General features: G+C 35.8%; 1 protein-coding gene across 1 annotated transcript in view; it reads left to right on the top strand.

Moving 5' to 3' along the window:
* Nucleotides 1-13,909, top strand: part of LOC121411006 (selenocysteine-specific elongation factor-like) — a 33,086-nt gene extending 19,177 nt beyond the window's left edge. Inside the window, exons 5-16 of the mRNA XM_041603462.1 lie at nucleotides 414-512; nucleotides 1,472-1,603; nucleotides 2,389-2,529; nucleotides 3,208-3,385; nucleotides 5,532-5,600; nucleotides 6,239-6,328; nucleotides 7,216-7,431; nucleotides 8,118-8,176; nucleotides 8,627-8,698; nucleotides 10,247-10,403; nucleotides 11,032-11,106; nucleotides 12,415-13,909. Coding sequence (XP_041459396.1) covers nucleotides 414-512; nucleotides 1,472-1,603; nucleotides 2,389-2,529; nucleotides 3,208-3,385; nucleotides 5,532-5,600; nucleotides 6,239-6,328; nucleotides 7,216-7,431; nucleotides 8,118-8,176; nucleotides 8,627-8,698; nucleotides 10,247-10,403; nucleotides 11,032-11,106; nucleotides 12,415-12,533 — 1,407 coding nt within the window. The 3' untranslated portion in view covers nucleotides 12,534-13,909. The remainder of the gene's footprint in view (nucleotides 1-413; nucleotides 513-1,471; nucleotides 1,604-2,388; nucleotides 2,530-3,207; nucleotides 3,386-5,531; nucleotides 5,601-6,238; nucleotides 6,329-7,215; nucleotides 7,432-8,117; nucleotides 8,177-8,626; nucleotides 8,699-10,246; nucleotides 10,404-11,031; nucleotides 11,107-12,414) is intronic.
* Nucleotides 13,910-19,522: the final 5,613 nt, after the last annotated feature.

The following is a 19,522-nucleotide window of genomic DNA, read 5'->3' on the forward strand; positions in this document are numbered from 1 at the left end:
ACTTGGCTTTGTATTACAGGGCCCATATCTTCTCTCGATTCCCTTAAAAGAAAATGCAGAAACATATCCACAACATCCTCAGCTTGTAGGATTCAAGGATCGCGACTTAGGTTTTCATAGGTGTGTGTGTTCCTTCTTGAGATTCTGAAGTACCCTCTATCATCATGCCATAAACTTGCATGTCGGTTTCCTAAAGATATCTTTCAATTATGGCTGCTTTGACTTGAATTGGTAATATGGATGGCTGATGAGGATTAAAAAAATAATTTCAGACAAAATTTTGAAGGTTACCAGCCTTGTATGTAAATGTCTTGTAGATATTTTCTGTAATGCTAGCTGGGTTGTGATTTCAATTCGCTGAACACTAAATCTCATTTTACTCTCATTTTCACCTTAAATCCTTTCTTTTTCAGTGTCTGGTGATAGGTCAGATTGCTTGTGAGAAGATGTTTGTTGTCCTTAATAAAGTAGATCTCCTCCCACCAGAAAAGAAGAAGCAGCAAATAGAGAAGGTAAGTACATTATATTCAGTTAAATTCAGTTACCATAATGAAAATCATATGAAATGCTAACATTATAAAACAGTAAGTAATTAATCTCACACACTCACAAGCAGATGCAAGATAAAACTGACATCATTAGAGATAAGTCAGGTCGCCTTGGACTAAATGTTAACCAAACAAAGAGCAAGATCTTAAGAATCAATTCCTCAAATCAATCTGCCATCAGGTTGGAAGATAAACCACTGGAAGAGGTTGAAAGCTTTACATATCTGGAAAGTAACATGGATAAACAAGGTGGGACAGATGCAGATGTAAGAATAAGGATAGGGAAAGCAAGGAGGGCATTCCATCAGCTAAATAACATATGGCAATCTACAAAATTACCAAGGAACATTAAAATACGCATCTTCAACACAGTTGTCAAGCCGGTCCTCCTATATGGTGCAGAAACATGGAGAACTACTGTTGCCATTATTAGGAAAATACAGACCTTCATCAATACTTGTCTTAGGCGTATCCTCAGAATTTTCTGGTCTGAGGTAATTAGTAATCAAGACTTGTGGGAGATTGCTCACCAGCAACCCATTGAGGCAGAGCTCTTGCAGAGACGATGGCGGTGGATTGGCCACACCCTACGGAAACCAATGCCTAATTTTACTAGACAGGCATTGACTTGGAATCCTCAAGGAAGAGGGGAAGGCCTCGTAACTCATGGCGCAGAGACATGGAGGCAGATGTTAAGAGGATGGGCCGCACATGGAAAGAACTGGAGACGCTGGCTCAGGACCGCTCTGCCTGGAGGAACTTGGTTGACGGCCTATGTCCCAGGAGGGGCGATAGGCGTAAGTAAGTAAGTAAGTAATTAATGGATTATGACTAACAGGCTTTATGGAAATCTTAGTGTATGTAGCTTGTGCGATCACTGAACATAGAATAAAGTAGTGAAAATGTTTTTTTAACTTCTGCAGATGACTAAAAGAATGCTGAAGACTTTGGAGCCTACCAAGTTTGCCAATTGTCCTGTGATTGCTGTAGCAGCTAAACCAGGTGGACCCGATGCACCAGATGAAGGAGCGGAAGGAATACAAACACTCATTGAGGTGAGATTGCATAATTACTTCAGAGTGAGCTTAACTCCCACCATACAAGTTAAAAACTGGTTTTACTCTTTACTGATTAAAGGAGGTTATAGCTGGCAAATGCCAGTTAACAGCCTATACATCTTCTTTCTTTACCATTCTTTCTTGTTTCATGTTAAGGCCTGGTCCCACTGGCCGATGGACACAAAATGTATTCATAACGGATACAGCGGATAAGCAAGATTTTTGGGTAGCTCCATCCGCTCCAGACAATGGACAAAATGGGCAGACAGGGGCTCAATGGTTATATAGAGTGTAAAACACATATGCAAAGAGTACATGATGGACACATAACGTTTTCCAACAGATTGCAAGATTCTTTTCCGTTTTACATCCTCTCTGCGTCTGTAAGTGCAGTGGGACCAAGCCTCTAGCTATATCTATTTCATCTAATATCAACTTGATATAACACCGTTTAATCTGTATGACGAGATGAACTGTTAATGAACCAAATATTCATATGACAACATGCGAAAAAGTAAAAGGACATATTGGAAATAAGAACATCTTGGCATTATACTTAATGGTAGTTAGCCCAAGTAATTGTTTGACCAAGTGATAATTTGACCAAATTGATAGTGGACCAAGTAGGTTAAGATAAATGATGATGTTAGATGATCTGATAGCTTTACCATCTGCTTGTAGCCCAAGTGAATACAATTTCAGAAGAAATTACTATAGATGAATATCTTCAATTTTGCCCTTTGATTTTCACATTCATTTATAACATTGACATTATCTTACAGGAGTTGAAGCGACAGACGTACATCCCGAAGCGTGATTCCTCTGGTCCCTTTCTGTACTCAGTTGACCATTGTTTTGGTATTAGAGGTCAAGGTACTGTCATGACTGGTACAGTACTCAGTGGCAAAGTCAACATCAGTGATGTAAGTCTATCAGTAATTTCTTCATCTTGAGATTGATTTAGAGATTTTTTGAAATAAATATGATACCATCCAAAACCAATCTTCGGTATGAAGATGATTTGAACTAAAGAGTGAAAAATTAGAAAAAGAGTGTGATGATAGTTGGATAAACAAGAAATATGAAAGTTATTGTTTTTCATATCATAGATAATGTTACTATGTGAGTAGATTGGGACAAATTGGCAGGAAACCTTCCCATTTATTATGTACTTAGTTATCAGGAATTTTTTTTTTTTTAAGTTTCCCTAGTTCTTGTCTTTCACTATTGTAAAATCCATTTCAAACGTGGCTTCTTAAATTTGCTATTAAAACATAGCTGTATTGCCACAAGTGACTGAGATAAGAATCATTTAGAAAGTTAATTACATAGCACTGAATATATACATCGTTAAGCTTTTTGACTCCTCAGAGAAAAACACAAGACTACTTGAAAGGTCAAATTGACAAAATACAATGGGTGCCAAAAATTAGGAACTAACAGTACAAGCACATTATTGGCTGTCAGAAAGAAAGAAAAGACTTGAATAAAACATTCATTTTCTTATGGATGTATATCACATATATCAGAAACTTTTCAAATTTTTAATATGATTATTGATAAAGCATTTTATAGACATTCCTTTCTATCTTTGTTCTCAGAATGTTGAAGTACCATCACTTCAGATTACTCGTAAAGTTAAATCTATGCAGATGTTTCGTAAACCGGTCAATACAGCTATCCAGGGTGATCGTGTGGCTCTTTGTGTTACTCAGTTTGATCCAAAGCTCTTGGAGAGGGGATTAGTCTCTGCTCCAGGGATACTACCAATAATAACTGGTAAGTCCGTCTTCTTAAAATGTGACTACCAAGTTCAAAACTCTCAATAAGTTGACTGATATCAATTTTTAATAACTTATTTAAAGTGTAACAAGGTCAAAGGCATATCTAGTAGGGTTGGAAACAGTACCATTTTAAATACTAATTACAAATCTATTCATGTCTAAATGCTCCATATTAAGTTCAAGAAATGGTACTTGATACTTGATGTAGTAATCCCTTTGGCAGCTCATACAGGAATCTATACTGGGATGATGAATTTGTCAGATGGTACTGCTGGATGTTGGGAGTGCGTTTGTGTCTAAAGTACACCATCCAGAAATGGTAATGGATAGACATAGCAATTTGTATATACAGTAAAACATGCTATGCCAAGTGCAAGTAAAAACCAAGGTATTGACTTTAAATCATTAGGGATCCAACAGGAGGCTGCATCATTCTGATTTCAGGGAGAGGAGCCTCCTTGAAACTTGACATTCCTATGGTCTTTACAGCTGAGCTGGGTAGGTTGTTCCAGTTCCTTATCGTTCTTGGATAGAAGGAGAACATGAATGGGTTGATTGTGGCCTCAGGTACGATGAAGTTGTGATCATGTCTTGTGAAAAATGTTGCTGGGGCGATGATAGGTGGATGAGTTATGGAGACATGATGGTAGTGGATTTTGTGAAAGAGAGAACATTGGGCAAGGATTCGGCATGTGTGAAGTGCTTCCCATTCCAGTGACATTACAAGAGCAGAAGGAGATGTGGAGATCCTGTAGTCAGAGTGCACAAAGTGAGCCGCTGATCTTTGTACTTGCTGGAGCAGGTTCATGACTGTGACTGTGTATGGATTCCAGGCCTCACAGCCATACTCTAGTTGGGGGCGCACTCATTGGCGACGGAAGCCACAAATTTTAGGAGGGGACAACCCAAAAAAAATTGACAAAAAAAGAAAAAAGGTTTTCAACAACAAATTTAGGTGGGGACCGTCCCCCCTCCTCAAATTTAGGGGGGGACACGTCCCCCCTGTCCCCCCGCTTCCGCCGCCTATGGGCGCACTAAGGATGTGTAGGCCCTCTACTTCACATCTCTTGTACAAGAGGAAAGAGTCCTACGCAGGAGACCAAGAGTACGACTTGCTTTCTGCCAAATGAGTTGGCAATGTTTGTTCCATCGCAGATCAGAAGAAACTGTGACACCCAAATACTTGTAGTTGATAACTTTGGGATCACACTATTTGTCAGATGGTACTGCTGGATGTTGGGAGTGTGTTTGTGTATAATAGTTAACACTGCACACTTTTTTAGGCTAAAGTCCATCATCCATTTGGATGACGGTAGTCAGTATCATAAGATAAGATTTTATTAAACTCTGTCGACCCCAATCTGGAGTATGAGAGTCTCAACAAGAACATATTTACGATAATGAATTTGCATATAACATTGAACATATTTACAACATTTACAATATTGAGTATGCGTATAAAAATGAACATAACACTACTCACATCGTTACAATATAAACCAGTGGTAAACTATGAACGAACATCTTTTATTCATTTTTTTATGAGTGTAATACAAAGTGTCAATGTTTCTCTATGTGCAATACTCAATTTTTTATGATGATAATGTGAATAATAAAAGGATAGTTAAATATGATATTAATAATAATGATAAAAATAATGATAATCAAATCTTAGATTAATTATGATAATGAATCAAATAGTAAATGGTTAAAAAATGATTGTATTACAATGATGACTGATTTGGCAATAACGTATGTATGTATTTACCTCAGGCATGTGTTTTTTTAATTCCGTTTCTCATTATGTTGTAATTTTCATGTATATTTTTGTATTTGTCTGAAAATCTGTAATTCGGCCTTTGGGCCGCGAATGATTTCTTTTGTTCAAATAAACCATTTCTATTCTATAATAACAATGATGAAAACAAATGTTTGCATTGTAAAAGTATAGGTTGCAAAAGGCTAATACAACAGCAACAACAACAAAACCCACTATAAACTAATATATTGTTGTGTTTAGAACAATTATATTGTAAAATGCACTGGTTGTTTAACCACCCTACCACTTCTTGCAGTTACATTCACTCTGGTATCTGTATTATTATCAAAAAGCCTTTCATATGTTTTCATTCTTCCCACAGCTGCCATTGTATCAGTACACAGGATACCATACTTCAAAGGGACCTGTGCAACAAAGGCAAAATTTCATGGTATGTACGACTGACTTACATTGCCGTTAAGAAATCTTGATTGATCACATCTTCAGGCAGTTGAGGCTGCTTGGAACTAATAGTGAGATTCAGATAATTTTCTAATGCACAAAGTTGTAAAAATCTACTGGTATTTACAACTTTGTGCATTAGAATTCATTCAACTTGAATGACATCTTTGTCTTTAAAATATGTCAAACTTTTATGAAGTTTTCTTGAAATTAAGTAACAAGCACTTGCCAAAAAATTACAGTAATTATTGTTGTTTGAGCAACTGGCATTACAAATATTTCACATGTTTCTCAGTAGACCAACATCTTTCATGAACAGGAAAAAATGGAATGAACAAATACGTTTGAACATAGGTTCATGATTTTTATCAACTTTGATAAATGTAAAGTTATTCAATTCTCTTTCCCTTTGTACAACACTGTTCAGTGAAAAGAAAAGCAGTGCAAGTGCTGTTTAATATATTTTAGATATATTTTATATATATAGACTGCCATTCCCTCTTGTCACGGGAATCTCTTTTTCCAAACTATGTAAATTTCATATTTCATGAAGCTGTATGCATTCACCACGAAGGTGCTCTTTTTAAATATTCTGTGTTCAATTTGTATCTCATCTATGTATTACAGTAACAATGGGCCATGAGACCGTAATGTGTAAGGTATCATTCTTTGGACCTGCTCCAGGTCATCAATATCAACCACATGATCAAGCTTCAGGTAGGAATTATTGAAATGTTTTGGGTTGAGTTGTTTTGTAAGCTTAAGGCTAAGCTAAAGTAGTCACACCAATAATGGTTTCATGAGAAAGTCTCTCAAATCAAAGGCAGCTGTCATCATGAGTAAGTTTGTATAATTCTACCTTTATGAATTTCTCATCAATTGCACATTTTATACAAAAATCGTTAAGCATAATTGTTTTTATATCCTTCATAAATTAAATCCTGTGTGCTGATAGATTTAAATAGCATCATGTGACCAGACATATTCTCACTATTTTGCGATGTTGAAAATGAAACCCCCACTGAAGAAAATTTGCTATTCCATGACGCCAATGATGGAATAGTGCACTATTCTGTCAATGACATGACAGATCATGACGGCGCAGTCACTTATATGCATTCCACACTGAATGCGTTGCTTCAGGAAAAGTAGGTCAGTCAGCATAGCGAGTTATCTATATTTGGTTCAGATTTTAAAAAATGAACTACGAGGACAATAACTAGATTATCAAGATCTATTGTTCTATCTCATTAAAGTAGGATATAAAATAAATATACCAGGCCTTTATTTTGTAAATATAGAGGGAATTATTCATACAAGGTTGGACTGAGATTACTATTTTCCCTTGGGGCATAAATAGTAATTTTGCCAGTACAACCGAGGATGCATAATTCCATCTATACTTTCAAAATAAAGGCCTGGTATATTTGTATATCATCCATACATACCAACACTTTTGTGGTGATTTTGTTGGATTCTGTTCTTAAATCATTTTTACATCTTTACCAAAACTGGCAATCTTAGGGATGAGATGATGAAATAGTGAAACGGGGTGCGTGGTCGGACAACTCCACATGATACTTAATATTAATATTTCTTTTTAGAGTTCAACTTTGAATCAGAATACCTATATGAAGAAGAACTGTACACAGCTGATAGGATCAAAGAGGAGCAGAACAAGGAGAACATTCCAGGAGCCGCCAGTGAAGGAGACAAGGAGTCCTTGCCAGCTCAGCAGTGGGCCTTGCTAGAATTTGAAAAGCCAGTAGCCTGTCCAAGGAATTGTTTGGTCATTGGCTCCAAATTAGATACAGATATTCATATCCTTTTCATATTGTTATCACTGACAATTTATAGAGGGGTTTTATTTATGAAAAACCACCTTAAATGTTGCCTCTCGGGTTGTCAAAGTAGACCTAACTAGATACTCATCTCATCTTGCATGAATATATGAGCACCATTTCGGGGGAGTTTCAATTGTTCATCCTTATTGATTTGGAATAGCTAAATTGGTCTTTATCATTAAGAAAAAGAACATCAGAATTGCTACCAGAATTGTTGTGTAAACACTGTATTTGATTACCTGCTGCATTGCTAAACAACTTCCTTGATATTGTATTAAAAAAATTGTTGTAAAAGAGAGAGAGAGAAATTTGCCTTTAATGTATGATTGCCTTTGGATGGATCAGTTTCACTTGCACAGAAAGTAGTTTATTAGTATCAAAACCTTTTCAATCAAAATTTACCCCATTTCTGTTAGGAGAACTTTCTTTTAGTGTTATGGTTATGTTAGCTAATGAATAACACCTACAAACCAAGCCATATTTATCTTATCTTTAGAACAGTATTGCATGGCAATGGGTTAAACAAATATTATTAACCATAATCTATATCTCAGCTGTTTTTTTAGAATAATGATGGGCAGTATTTAGATAGCATTTGATGCAAATTTATCTAATCATTGACAATATTTCATCTGATTTTTTCCTTGACTAATTTTCTGCACATGCCAATACTTGTAGATTAGCATTCCACGGGAAACTATTAAATGCAATAACAGACAAGGTAAGAGGGTTTTTTATTGCTTTTCTACTCAGGGTTATGTAATGTACCAAGTCTATTATTTTGCATTCCACAAAAAGATTTGAAGGATCTTTATTGTTTTAAGATCATGTCAATTTTCAATGCCAGAAGAAATACAGTATATATCATGTAATGACAATTTCAGCATGTTTTCTGATGTGTTGAGACTGTTTGAATTCAAATGTAAAAAAACCCACCTTATATCAACTGTTTTATAAATGTGTGTTTGTAAATTTTGTGTAAACAGTTGAGATGTTACTCAAGCCATTTAGTGAGAAGTTCTCGTGTGAAAAACAATTGTAATCTAAGTTTGCCTCAAATTATTTGAAGTCAATCTCAGATAAATTTTGTGTAGATAAAACTGAAAACTATCTTTGAATTGCATGCATTATGTATTAAAAGTCTATGATTGTACTTGTTCTACTTCTTCAGAATTATGTTGAAACAGTACTACCTAAACTGAAGATCTATAAAACTAAACAAAGAGAAGGACTTGTAGACAGAGTAAGTTTAATTATATGTATTGACTTATGTTTTGATGTTTCTCCTCTTTATTTATCATTTTCCCTTTTTCCATCACCCGCATCCTTTATCTCTCTTTTTCTTTTTCTCTGTCTATCTCTTTGTCTCCATATGTCTCTGTCAGTAAATTGCCAAATCCTCTACTGCCAACTCATCCACTCACCACATAGTCTATCTTCAATTAGTCTAATACCATTCCGTTCATCAACATATTGCCTAACAATCATTTGGTCCAATCATCACTTCTTATCACCAGATCGTCTATGAATATTTTGTCTCATTACCAGTTGGTTTAATATCCTTTTTATTTTCATTCATTTTGCCCAATAAACACTTAGTCCAATTAGACCAAATGATATATGGACTAAATGACTATTGGACCAACTGGTTATTAGATGAAATGGTGAGTGGACGAAATGGGAATTAGACCATGCGGATAGTGGACAAACGGACGGTAGACCAAATGATAGTAGACGAGTTGGTAATTGGATGATTCGGTATTAGACCAACTGGAAATAAACCACAAACCGTCTCCGTCTTGCTCTCTTTCTCTCTGTGTTTCTCTGGGATGCTTTCTTTCTCTCAGTGTGTTTGTTTCTGTTTCCCCTCTCTCATACCCTTTTTACACAGGCTGAAATTTCCTTAACCCCATACTATAGGTGGGGCTAAATTGCCATTTAGCCCCACCTAGAGTATGGGGTTAAGCTTAGCCCACTTTCGTTTTACACAGCATTTTTGCAAAGTGGGCTAACCCCACCTTTAGTACGGGATTATTTGGCCCTGCAAAAAAGCAGGGTTATCCCAGCAATTGCGGAGCTTAGAGCGATAGTACGGGGTTAAGATCGCTAGTGTAAAACGAAAGTGGGCTAAGTTTAACCCCGTACTATAGGTGGGGCTAAATGGCAATTTAGCCCCACCTATAGTACGGGGTTAAGAAAATTTTAGCGTGTGTAAAAAGTGTACGAGTGAAGTACTTGTACTACGAATGATCGACAAAAACCACTAGTCCGGGGTTAGCGAGTTTCGTGTGTGAAAAGCAAGCATTCCTTATCCGGGGTTAGCAATCACAATTTGGCATGTGTGAAAAGGAAAAAAAAAATAGTACGGGGTTAAGGATAGCACGGGGTTAGCGATAGTCCGGGGTTAAGAAAATCCTGTGTAAAAAGGTATTAGAGTCTATCTGTATGTCACAACATTTCAGTGTTATTCTCTTGTACATCATGATGAATATGATTATGAAAAATGAATTCAATTCATTCACTAAAGTATAGAAAAATAACAACATCTTATATGTGGAAATGAATATTACACCCCCCCCCCCTGAAAAAAAAGAGTGTGATGACCAAATGATTAAGGATTTTACAAGATTCTGTTAGAAAATTATGATAAGTTTTAAGATTCTTTTGAATAACTGCATAGTAGATGAGAAAAAAGTAATCAGGGTTATGCCTTATGTTATGATGAGATATAATGTATAGGTCATATTCTATTCAAATGTTGAAATGATTTTCAATGTTCTATATTCAATAGATGACTGATGAGTATTGTGTAATTGGGAGATCATTGTTCAAGAAGGAAACCAACCTACAAACCTTTACTGGTCTCAAGGTTCAACTCTCAACTGGCGAGGAGGGTATTATAGAGGGAGGATTCGGACAGAGTGGAAAATTCAAAGTCAGGATACCAAGTAAGAATTCGATATTAAACAATTTATCATTTGTGTCCACTAATCATGTGGCTATTGAAAGACTGGAATTTCATGTCAGTGGTCAGTTTTCAGTTTATGGAATGAAAATAGAAATTTTCTTTTACTTACTGAAGCTCTGGCATAACCAGAGTGAAAGAATATCATTATGAAGGATTGCAGCGAGGCCGGTTGTTCCAAGACTTTTCAAGTAGACTATGAGCACATGAGTTGAGACAGGACTGGGTCATGGTCATGCCAGATAAGATACTGTTTTGTAATTTCTTGAATTTCACCATTTTAGAATGCACTTTTCTTATGTAGACCTAATGTGTTATATTTTGAATTTTAGGCTAACATACTTAAATTGATGATCTTTTCATTATTTCAATGTCATTGTACATTGGGGCATGTTGATTTCAAGAATTGCATTCAATGACCAGTGTGTTATCAAATAATTCATTTTCTGTATTAGGCCTAATAACAGTAATTACCCCCCCCAAAAAAAAAAAAAAAAAAAAAAATTATATTGATTTTTTGATATATTGTAGTTCTAGTGGAAAATTAGTGGAAAGTTTGTAACACCATTTAATATTTCATTGCATAAGTTTCTATGTGTTTTGATATACAGATGGATTACAATCAGAAACAGTGCAGATGCTCAGTGCATTAGGTGGAAAGAAGAAAGGAAAGAAAGCCAAAGCAGGTAAAAAGCTTCAAGTAAAACAAATATTATTTTACTCTTGATGTTGATTTGATTTTCGTAAAATCTGATTGAAAATCTGTTTCAATTCAATCTGATTTCATAACTATACTGTAGATGTTGAGGTACCACAGAAGAATTCTTGAACTTCTGCACTTGATTCTGGTCATTTAAGCTATATTGCAATATGAGACTTTCAGATGAGGAGTTCCAAATATCACTGCCATCCTGACTTAATTGACTTCTACTTAAAGGGGAAGTTCACCCTGACAAAAAGTTTATTGTAAAAATAGCAGAAGAAATAATGAAAAATAATAATAATAATAATATAGAGTATTTCTAAAGCGCCAAATCCACATTGATTATGTGCTCAAGGCGCTGAAAAATATACTTGGTATACCATTACTACCCCGGCTGTAGCTGAGCGGCCAAATAGGCGCTAAAGCATTCAAGGTATAAATCCTACCAGGTACCCATTCACCTCACCTGGGTTGAGTGCAGCACAATGTGGATAAATTTCTTGCTGAAGGAAATTGCGCCATGGCTGGGATTCGAACCCACGACCCTCTGTTTCAAAGTCCGAAGACTAATACACTGGGCCACAATGCTCCACGAAAAAAATATTGCTGAAGGTTTGAGAAAAATTCATCAAATAATTAAAAAGTTATTAGAATTTCAATTATTTGATTTGTGACGTCGTATGCGAACAGCATTCCTACATAGCGAATGGTAAAAAATCAATGAAATGTCATTTTCTCAGAAAATTGAAAATGGTTTTTACTGTACCTTTTGTATTTCAATAGACAAATCATTTCACACCCGATCATGAATAGAAAACAAAATTAAGTCATCAGGAACCATACAAAATTTGAAATTCATGCATTTTATATTACATAACACATGGGGCAGCTGCTCGTTTATGATGTCACAAATCCAAAACTTTTAACTCTAATAACTTTCTTACTCTTTAACGGATTTTCCTCAAACCTTCACCAATATTTTTTACTATTTTTTCTGCTATTTTTACAACAAAGATTTCTTCAGGGTGAACTTCCCCTTTAAGACTTACACATTATATTGGTTGATAAACTTGCCTACACAGAGCAAGCATTCTTATTTCTTTATTCCATCAGCTAGATTGTATGGTTAAAAAACTGTCATACATCCTGTACTATAGAATGCTTTGTAGATTACAACATCCTCATTTATCTCTTTGGGATCGATGGAGTTGATGTATTTTTATTTTCATCAAATACTGGTAATTAATTTATTTGTGTGTTTTTTGTCTGTAATCTTTGTTTGATTTCATAGAATCTAGCCAAGAACCAAGTGCAGCCAAAGATTCACATGAAGATCATCAACCAATCAAAATCAGCCTGAGATTCAAGAGATACATTTATGATGCAAAGAAACAGATGATTCAGAAGTGACATCGGTTTATCAGTTATTTAAAGACTTTGCTAGACTTGAAGACAAGACTTGATGGATGACAATGAAGATTGTGGGCTAATGAACAAACTTGCTCCCCACAAACATACAAGCTGTTAATGAAGAACTGATGATAGTTCATTGGTACTGTAATTTAGAACTACATGTATAACCAGCTTCCCATCTTTCTTGCCTAGTCTTATCCACTGGATTTACCGTGTTGTGCCGCACTTAAACAACAGTCCAACTTTGATGATTTGATTTAAGTGAGAGCAGAAAAATAAGAAAAACAGATGAGTAAAAAGATTGAAAAATAAGGTAACTAAATCTGTGCAAATCTCACATTGATAATGTATGTAGACTATTTCTTTTCCCCCTTTTTACTCTTTATTATTATTTTTATTTCACTTCTCAGTGCCTTGGTCTTCAGAGTAGAATCCTAATTATGTTATAGAAGAAGTTATATTACTCATTGGCACAGCTTCTCTGAATTTTTCATCTTTCTGTATGACTCGGTCCCTCAGTTGGCTTTCTCCTGAGACAATGAACATCTCAGAGCCTTTATTTTTCAATAAATTGTCTCATTTGAATATGCCAACAATGTCATTATTTTTAACTTGTCAATCATGATTTTAACTTTAAAAAATTGCCCACCAGTTTACCTGTGAATTAATTGTTACTTGTATTCCATTAAACCCTCTATTACATCTCTGCAACGGAAAATGTTGCCACTGTATGTTCTTCACAATAGTTTGAGACTAACTGTATGATACTCAATTTGATTTCTGTGATGTGTTGAAAACGATATTATATTGTTGGTTTTCAAGAAAAAAAATTGAAAAATGTTAACCATGATTTCATTAACCTTACAGAAATGAACAACAAAAAAAAGTTTTTACATTACAGAGATCAAATTGCCATTATTTTCTTTTAATGAATGATATTGCTAACTCTACATAACCTTTATGAATTCAGTATTTAATTATTTCTTAAGTGACGAAGCTAGGTTTGATATGAACCCAATATTCGTTTCTAAGAAATATATTCATAAAATATAAATGACATCAATTGGAGGCATTTTGAATCAGTGTGTATTTCCCTGGTATGGAGTTGGATTCCTGCTATACCACTTGCACTCCTTGATGAGTCATAAATCTTTTCAACCCAGTAAGACACATCAGTCGATGCTATGGTAGCTCCAGTTATGTCTTTAAACTATATTCCTATATATTATTTTATGATCGTCATACTCATGTTTGTCAAAGAAAACTATGAAATTGCACAGTGATACTTTGCATGAAATTATTTTGAAATACATGGTATTTTATTTGTGATTTTTACAAAAAAAGTATATTATACTATATGATAGTAACAAGAATTCATTGAGTGGTGTACTGATATGTATATGTTTGACTCTCCATTTCAGGATTCAGTTTGGAACAACATTTCATGAGGAGAACGTAAGAGATATGTTGACATGGGGAAGAGAGAGGGGAGAGAGAAAGAGAGGGAGATGGATGGTGTAGGGGCAGAGAAAGAAAGAGAGGGAGATGAGAAGTGTGAGGGAAACTTCCCCCTTACTCTCAGCTGTACAAATTCATGTAATTCAGCCTTTGACTGCTAATTGAATTTTTATCACTATAAATACCATTTATCTATCTACAATAAGCGATACCTTTTCTTAAGCCTTGAATTTATTATTTTCCTTCTCTGACTGTAGTCCTTATTTTTGCAAAATTGTTGAACCTCTTCACAAATTAATCAGTATTATTTCAGTTATCATCTAATGTTCATACCATCCTTTCCCATAATGCCCAAACAATGTTCTTTTCTCTATGTTTTCCCTCGAGTCTTTTCAAATAATTCTGTGTGATGATACAATCATTATGCATGTGTTTTTCTTGTATACTTTTTAGGTTATGTCATGCTTCTCGCATCCTCTAGTGCAGCCCCCAAACACAAATATGCTTGATATATATTATATATATTATATTATATATATAACAGTTTATGTATAAAATACTATGCTAAACTTCTACACACCCATACAGCTAAACACAAGCTCTCCCAAAGTCACCTTAAAATTTGCTTTACCACTATAGTAAGAAATATCACAATGATAATGTTTCACCAGGGGTGGTGCACCAGGAGATGGGGGGGGGGCTAGGCCAGAGATGAATCATATCTTTTTCAAGTAGTTTATAATGACAAAATGGAGATCTGAGTAAGTCTACATGGTACCCCTTTCATGATATTTTAGAAGATTTCACAACTTTTAGGTTATTTGGCACCCCCCCCCCCATCAAAAGAATATTGAGTTGACATTGTGTATCAGCTATGTGCCTTTTTTCGTCACCACTTAAACTTTGAGTTCATTGAAGAGCGCCATCATATAGAGAAACTAGGAAAGAAAATCGGTAGATTCAGTGTTCCAATTTTAATCATTCAATATCAAATAAATGATAAAAGAAATATACATGATAAACGATGAACATACACTGCATAGCATTATCACTAAAGCTTGCTTTAGAGGAACTTTTTTGTGATTTTTTTCATGAGGGTATTTACATCATTTTGCGATGAATGACTTTGAAAGACGTTAGATTTTTGTAATGTACAATTGAGCACCCATGATGTCCCTTTCTTCCAATGGCGTAATTTACCCTTTTTGACAGGGCACAATGTATAAAGGGCAAGGTTTCTCTTGTGAAAAGTTGCGAGCAAGCTAAAGTTTTAACCCTTTTAAAATGAAAAGTTAAGCTTATGATAGCTTTTAACATAATATTCAGAAAAATAAGTTAAGTTTTTTTTCTCTTGGAAATTGAACTTTATTGGGGCGAGGTCAAGTGCCCCAAAGCCCCCATTTATACGCCGCTGAGTTTTTTCTTCCGAAAAAAAATGGCGTCTAGAGGAAAAATACGTCCTTCTCTGATGTTTTTAATTGTGGTATTATACATGTATAGCTCCACGTAACATATTCTTTATTTTCGTTTTCCACCCCTCTCATTTTCCCTTTTCAAAAAATGGATTATCACTCGAAAAGTCACGTGGACGGCGTAGTGGTACTGACCCACGTCACCTGCACTCCCCCAAATCAGTTATATCGGGAGGAGAGACCTGCGGGTCATAGTGATTCAGTTCGCTTTTCGCCTACCAGACACTGGTCACGCCAAACAAAATAATAATAACAACTTCGGCTCACATGCTGACCACTAGACTGGTGCTGTTGATTTACTGTCATATTAATTGTGAATTAGATTTCTTTGTATCAAAAGAAGGATTTATTGTAGCTTAGCAAGCCCAAACGGTTGGTAAAAATCTATCAGAATTGTGGTTGATATTGACCATTTCTATCGGCCTGACACATATTTCCCCACATATGTATTACTTTGACCACTTTTTAAGAGTGTACCTAAGCTACTATATTAATATCCATTTCTAGCTCTTCCTTATGGTCTCGTGCAATGGAAATACGTTTTATGAATTTTTAATTAAAAATATATTAAATCAGTGACCATGAACCAATATCACTTCAAAGTACAACGCACTAGTAATCCAAGTATATGCGATTTTGTTTCATCAAATTGACCATTCATCCCATTCATCTCTGATTGTTTTTATATGAAACCAATTCAAACGGGGACTAGTTCTCCAGATTAATCGCAGCATGTTAGTGAACTACCTGCAATTATGCATTATGTACGGAACTAAGTGGTGCTAGAAACAATATAATCAAGGTATTTATAAGTTATATCCTAACAGATTGTCCTTTGAGTTGATATTATATTCATGGCAGTTAGTATGATATATATATCAATAAAAAAATATTGCACTTTACGCGATTTTGTAAACAGCATCACCTAATGTCGAAGTAATCTTATTTTATAATGTCGCTATATGCCATGCCACATAGATATTCTCCTCATGAATATTTATTCTTGAAAAAAAAGTATGCATGAAGATCATGCAGTAGTATAAAATTAATGTTTTAAGAAATTAAAATTTTAAACATTGTAAAGTGCAATTTTCATATTGTTTTCCTGTATAGTCGATTCCTTGCTCCGAGGCTCCGAAAAATCCCGGCGAGAAAGAACGCCAAATTTTGTTTTTTGTATTGATAGACTAATTAATATAAGTGATCTATACTTTGACACTTTATCGCATTTAGGCTTAATGTTCGATTATATCTCCTGGGGACTCTTTGGCTCTGACTATTACATATACTTATGATAATGAAGCATGTTGAGAAGCTAGATTGTCGTATAAATTATTGCTCCGGTACACAGGTGCAATGATCAGCCACTTTCAAAAGCACCTGATATTACGTGTGATGTTTCATAATAAAAACAATCAAATTATGTTTAGTGTAATGTTTCATAATACAGTATAACGCATTTGCCCCCTGAGCATTAAGGCTTGAAAGAAAATCATCCCTGAAGATTAATGATTATTTTTTTATTTATATATTCTTGTTCACTTTGATATTTTCCATCCTGGAGATATATTTTACCTTATTGATTCATTTCTTTAACGTAATTGTTTATTGTGAAATAGTGGCGGATTTTTGAGGACCGGTGTCCTTTTGATGACCTGCCAAATTACATTTACAATACAAAAAATCAATAACGAACTTTGTTGTTTGTTTCAGTTTTTATTTATGCTGTGTTTTCGCTGGTCATATTTTGAGGAAGAGAAATATGACAGTTTTTATAGTTTATATATATATAAACATTTTAGGGAGCAGTTTAGCGAAAGAAACAGTCAACAGACGTGCGTAACATTTTACGTAACCACGCATTTTGATGTTCGATAGAACGTTTAAAGCCCCGAATTAAGCCCCCCCCCATCTCCAGCGGTTTACATTTTATGTGGTCTAAACCCACTTGGTCTACTAGTAGATGACATAGTCAGATAATCTAACACCATCATGGCTAAACCCACATGGTTTACTAGTAGATGACATAGTCAGATCATCTAACACCATCATGGCTAAACCTACTTGGTCTACTAGTAGATGACATAGTCAGATCATCTAACACCATCATGGCTAAACCCACTTGGTCTACTAGTAGATGACATAGTCAGATCATCTAACACCATCATGGCTAATCCCACTTGGTCTACTAGTAGATGACATAGTCAGATCATCTAACACCATCGTGGTTAAACCCACTTGGTCTACTAGTAGATGACATAGTCAGATCATCTAACACCATCATGGCTAAACCCACTTGGTCTACTAGTATATGACATAGTCAGATCATCTAACACCATCATGGCTAAACCCACTTGGTCTACTAGTAGATGACATAGTCAGATCATCTAACACCATCATGGCTAAACCCACTTGGTCTACTAGTAGATGACATAGTCAGATCATCTAACACCATCATGGCTAAACCCACTTGGTCTTCTAGTAGATGACATAGTCAGATCATCTAACACCATCATGGCTAAACCCACTTGGTCTACTAGTAGATGACATAGTCAGATCATCTAACACCATCATGGCTAAACCCACTTGGTCTACTAGTAGATGACATAGTCAGATCATCTAACACCATCATGGCTAAACCCACTTGGTCTACTAGTAGATGACATACTAGTAGTCAGATCATCTAACACCATCATGGCTAAACCCACTTGGTCTACTAGTAGATGACATAGTCAGATCATCTAACACCATCATGGCTAAACCCACTTGGTCTACTAGTATATGACATAGTCAGATCATCTAACACCATCATGGCTAAACCCACTTGGTCTACTAGTAGATGACATAGTCAGATCATCTAACACCATCATGGCTAATCCCACTTGGTCTACTAGTAGATGACATAGTCAGATCATCTAACACCATCATGGCTAAACCCACTTGGTCTACTAGTAGATGACATAGTCAGATCATCTAACACCATCATGGCTAAACCCACTTGGTTTACTAGTAGATTACATAGATCATCTAACACCATCGTGGCTAAACCCACTTGGTCTACTATAGTGGATGACATAATTATCAATACCGACCGCACAGAAAGTTTTTAACCTAACCCCTAACAGAGCGCTAACAGTAAGCTCTGTCACATCTTCCGGGTTGTAAGTCAAAACATTTATTTCAATGTTACAGCAATGCATTGTTTAACATTAAAATAAATGTTTTGACTTACAACCCGGTTGTAACATGGGTCTCTGGTAGTGCACTGTAACATTGGTCTAATTACCGTTTTTTCCATTCATCACACGGTCTAATTACCACTTGGTCAACTGTTATTATAATATAATGCCCTGGTGATCTAATTTCCATGTCGACTATTTTATATTTCGTTTTGTCAAATGAAAATCTGGTTCTCAAACAGTTAAACAGATCATCGGTATATAGATTAAGTGGCATTAGACCAAATGGAATGGATATTAGATGTAAATAACCAAGCAAAAATAAAGAGAAAGTGGTAAATGGGCTATATACCAATGGCAGGAAATAGATACAACGGACAGTAGACGGTCTATGATTAGACCATGTGGGCTAATACTAGTAAACGGACAAGAAGACAAAGTGGGTGTGGACCAAATCCCGGGGGAGGCACTCAGTATTTAATGCATATGGGGTATGTGCCGCGGAGGGATCCCATTTTTGTCTTATTGAGAAAAAGAACAAAGAAAGCCGCTCCAAGGCATAGCATTTTCTTTTTATCGAGAAAAAAGAAGAAAGAAATCCGCTCCAAAGCTTTGCTATTTTTCGTTACGCCGTTCCTGCAGAGCGCTGTCCGACCATCGCCTATGCGCGAGCGCACCCGGCGGAGGCCGCGCTAGCTGCATCGTGCACGCATGCCCATTCCATAGGGATGCATATGCACGTACTCACACGCTGGCGATCCGTTCCGAGGACCCCCGTTTTCACAAACATTTGTAGTTCCGAATTCCGGCCGTTCCGAGGACCCTCCTTTTTACAATAACCCCGCTCCAAGGCCCCCGTTTTTGCCTCGCCCGCGGC

The sequence above is a fragment of the Lytechinus variegatus genome, chromosome 3, assembly GCF_018143015.1.
Source record: "Lytechinus variegatus isolate NC3 chromosome 3, Lvar_3.0, whole genome shotgun sequence".
Taxonomy (NCBI): Eukaryota; Metazoa; Echinodermata; class Echinoidea; order Temnopleuroida; family Toxopneustidae; genus Lytechinus; species Lytechinus variegatus.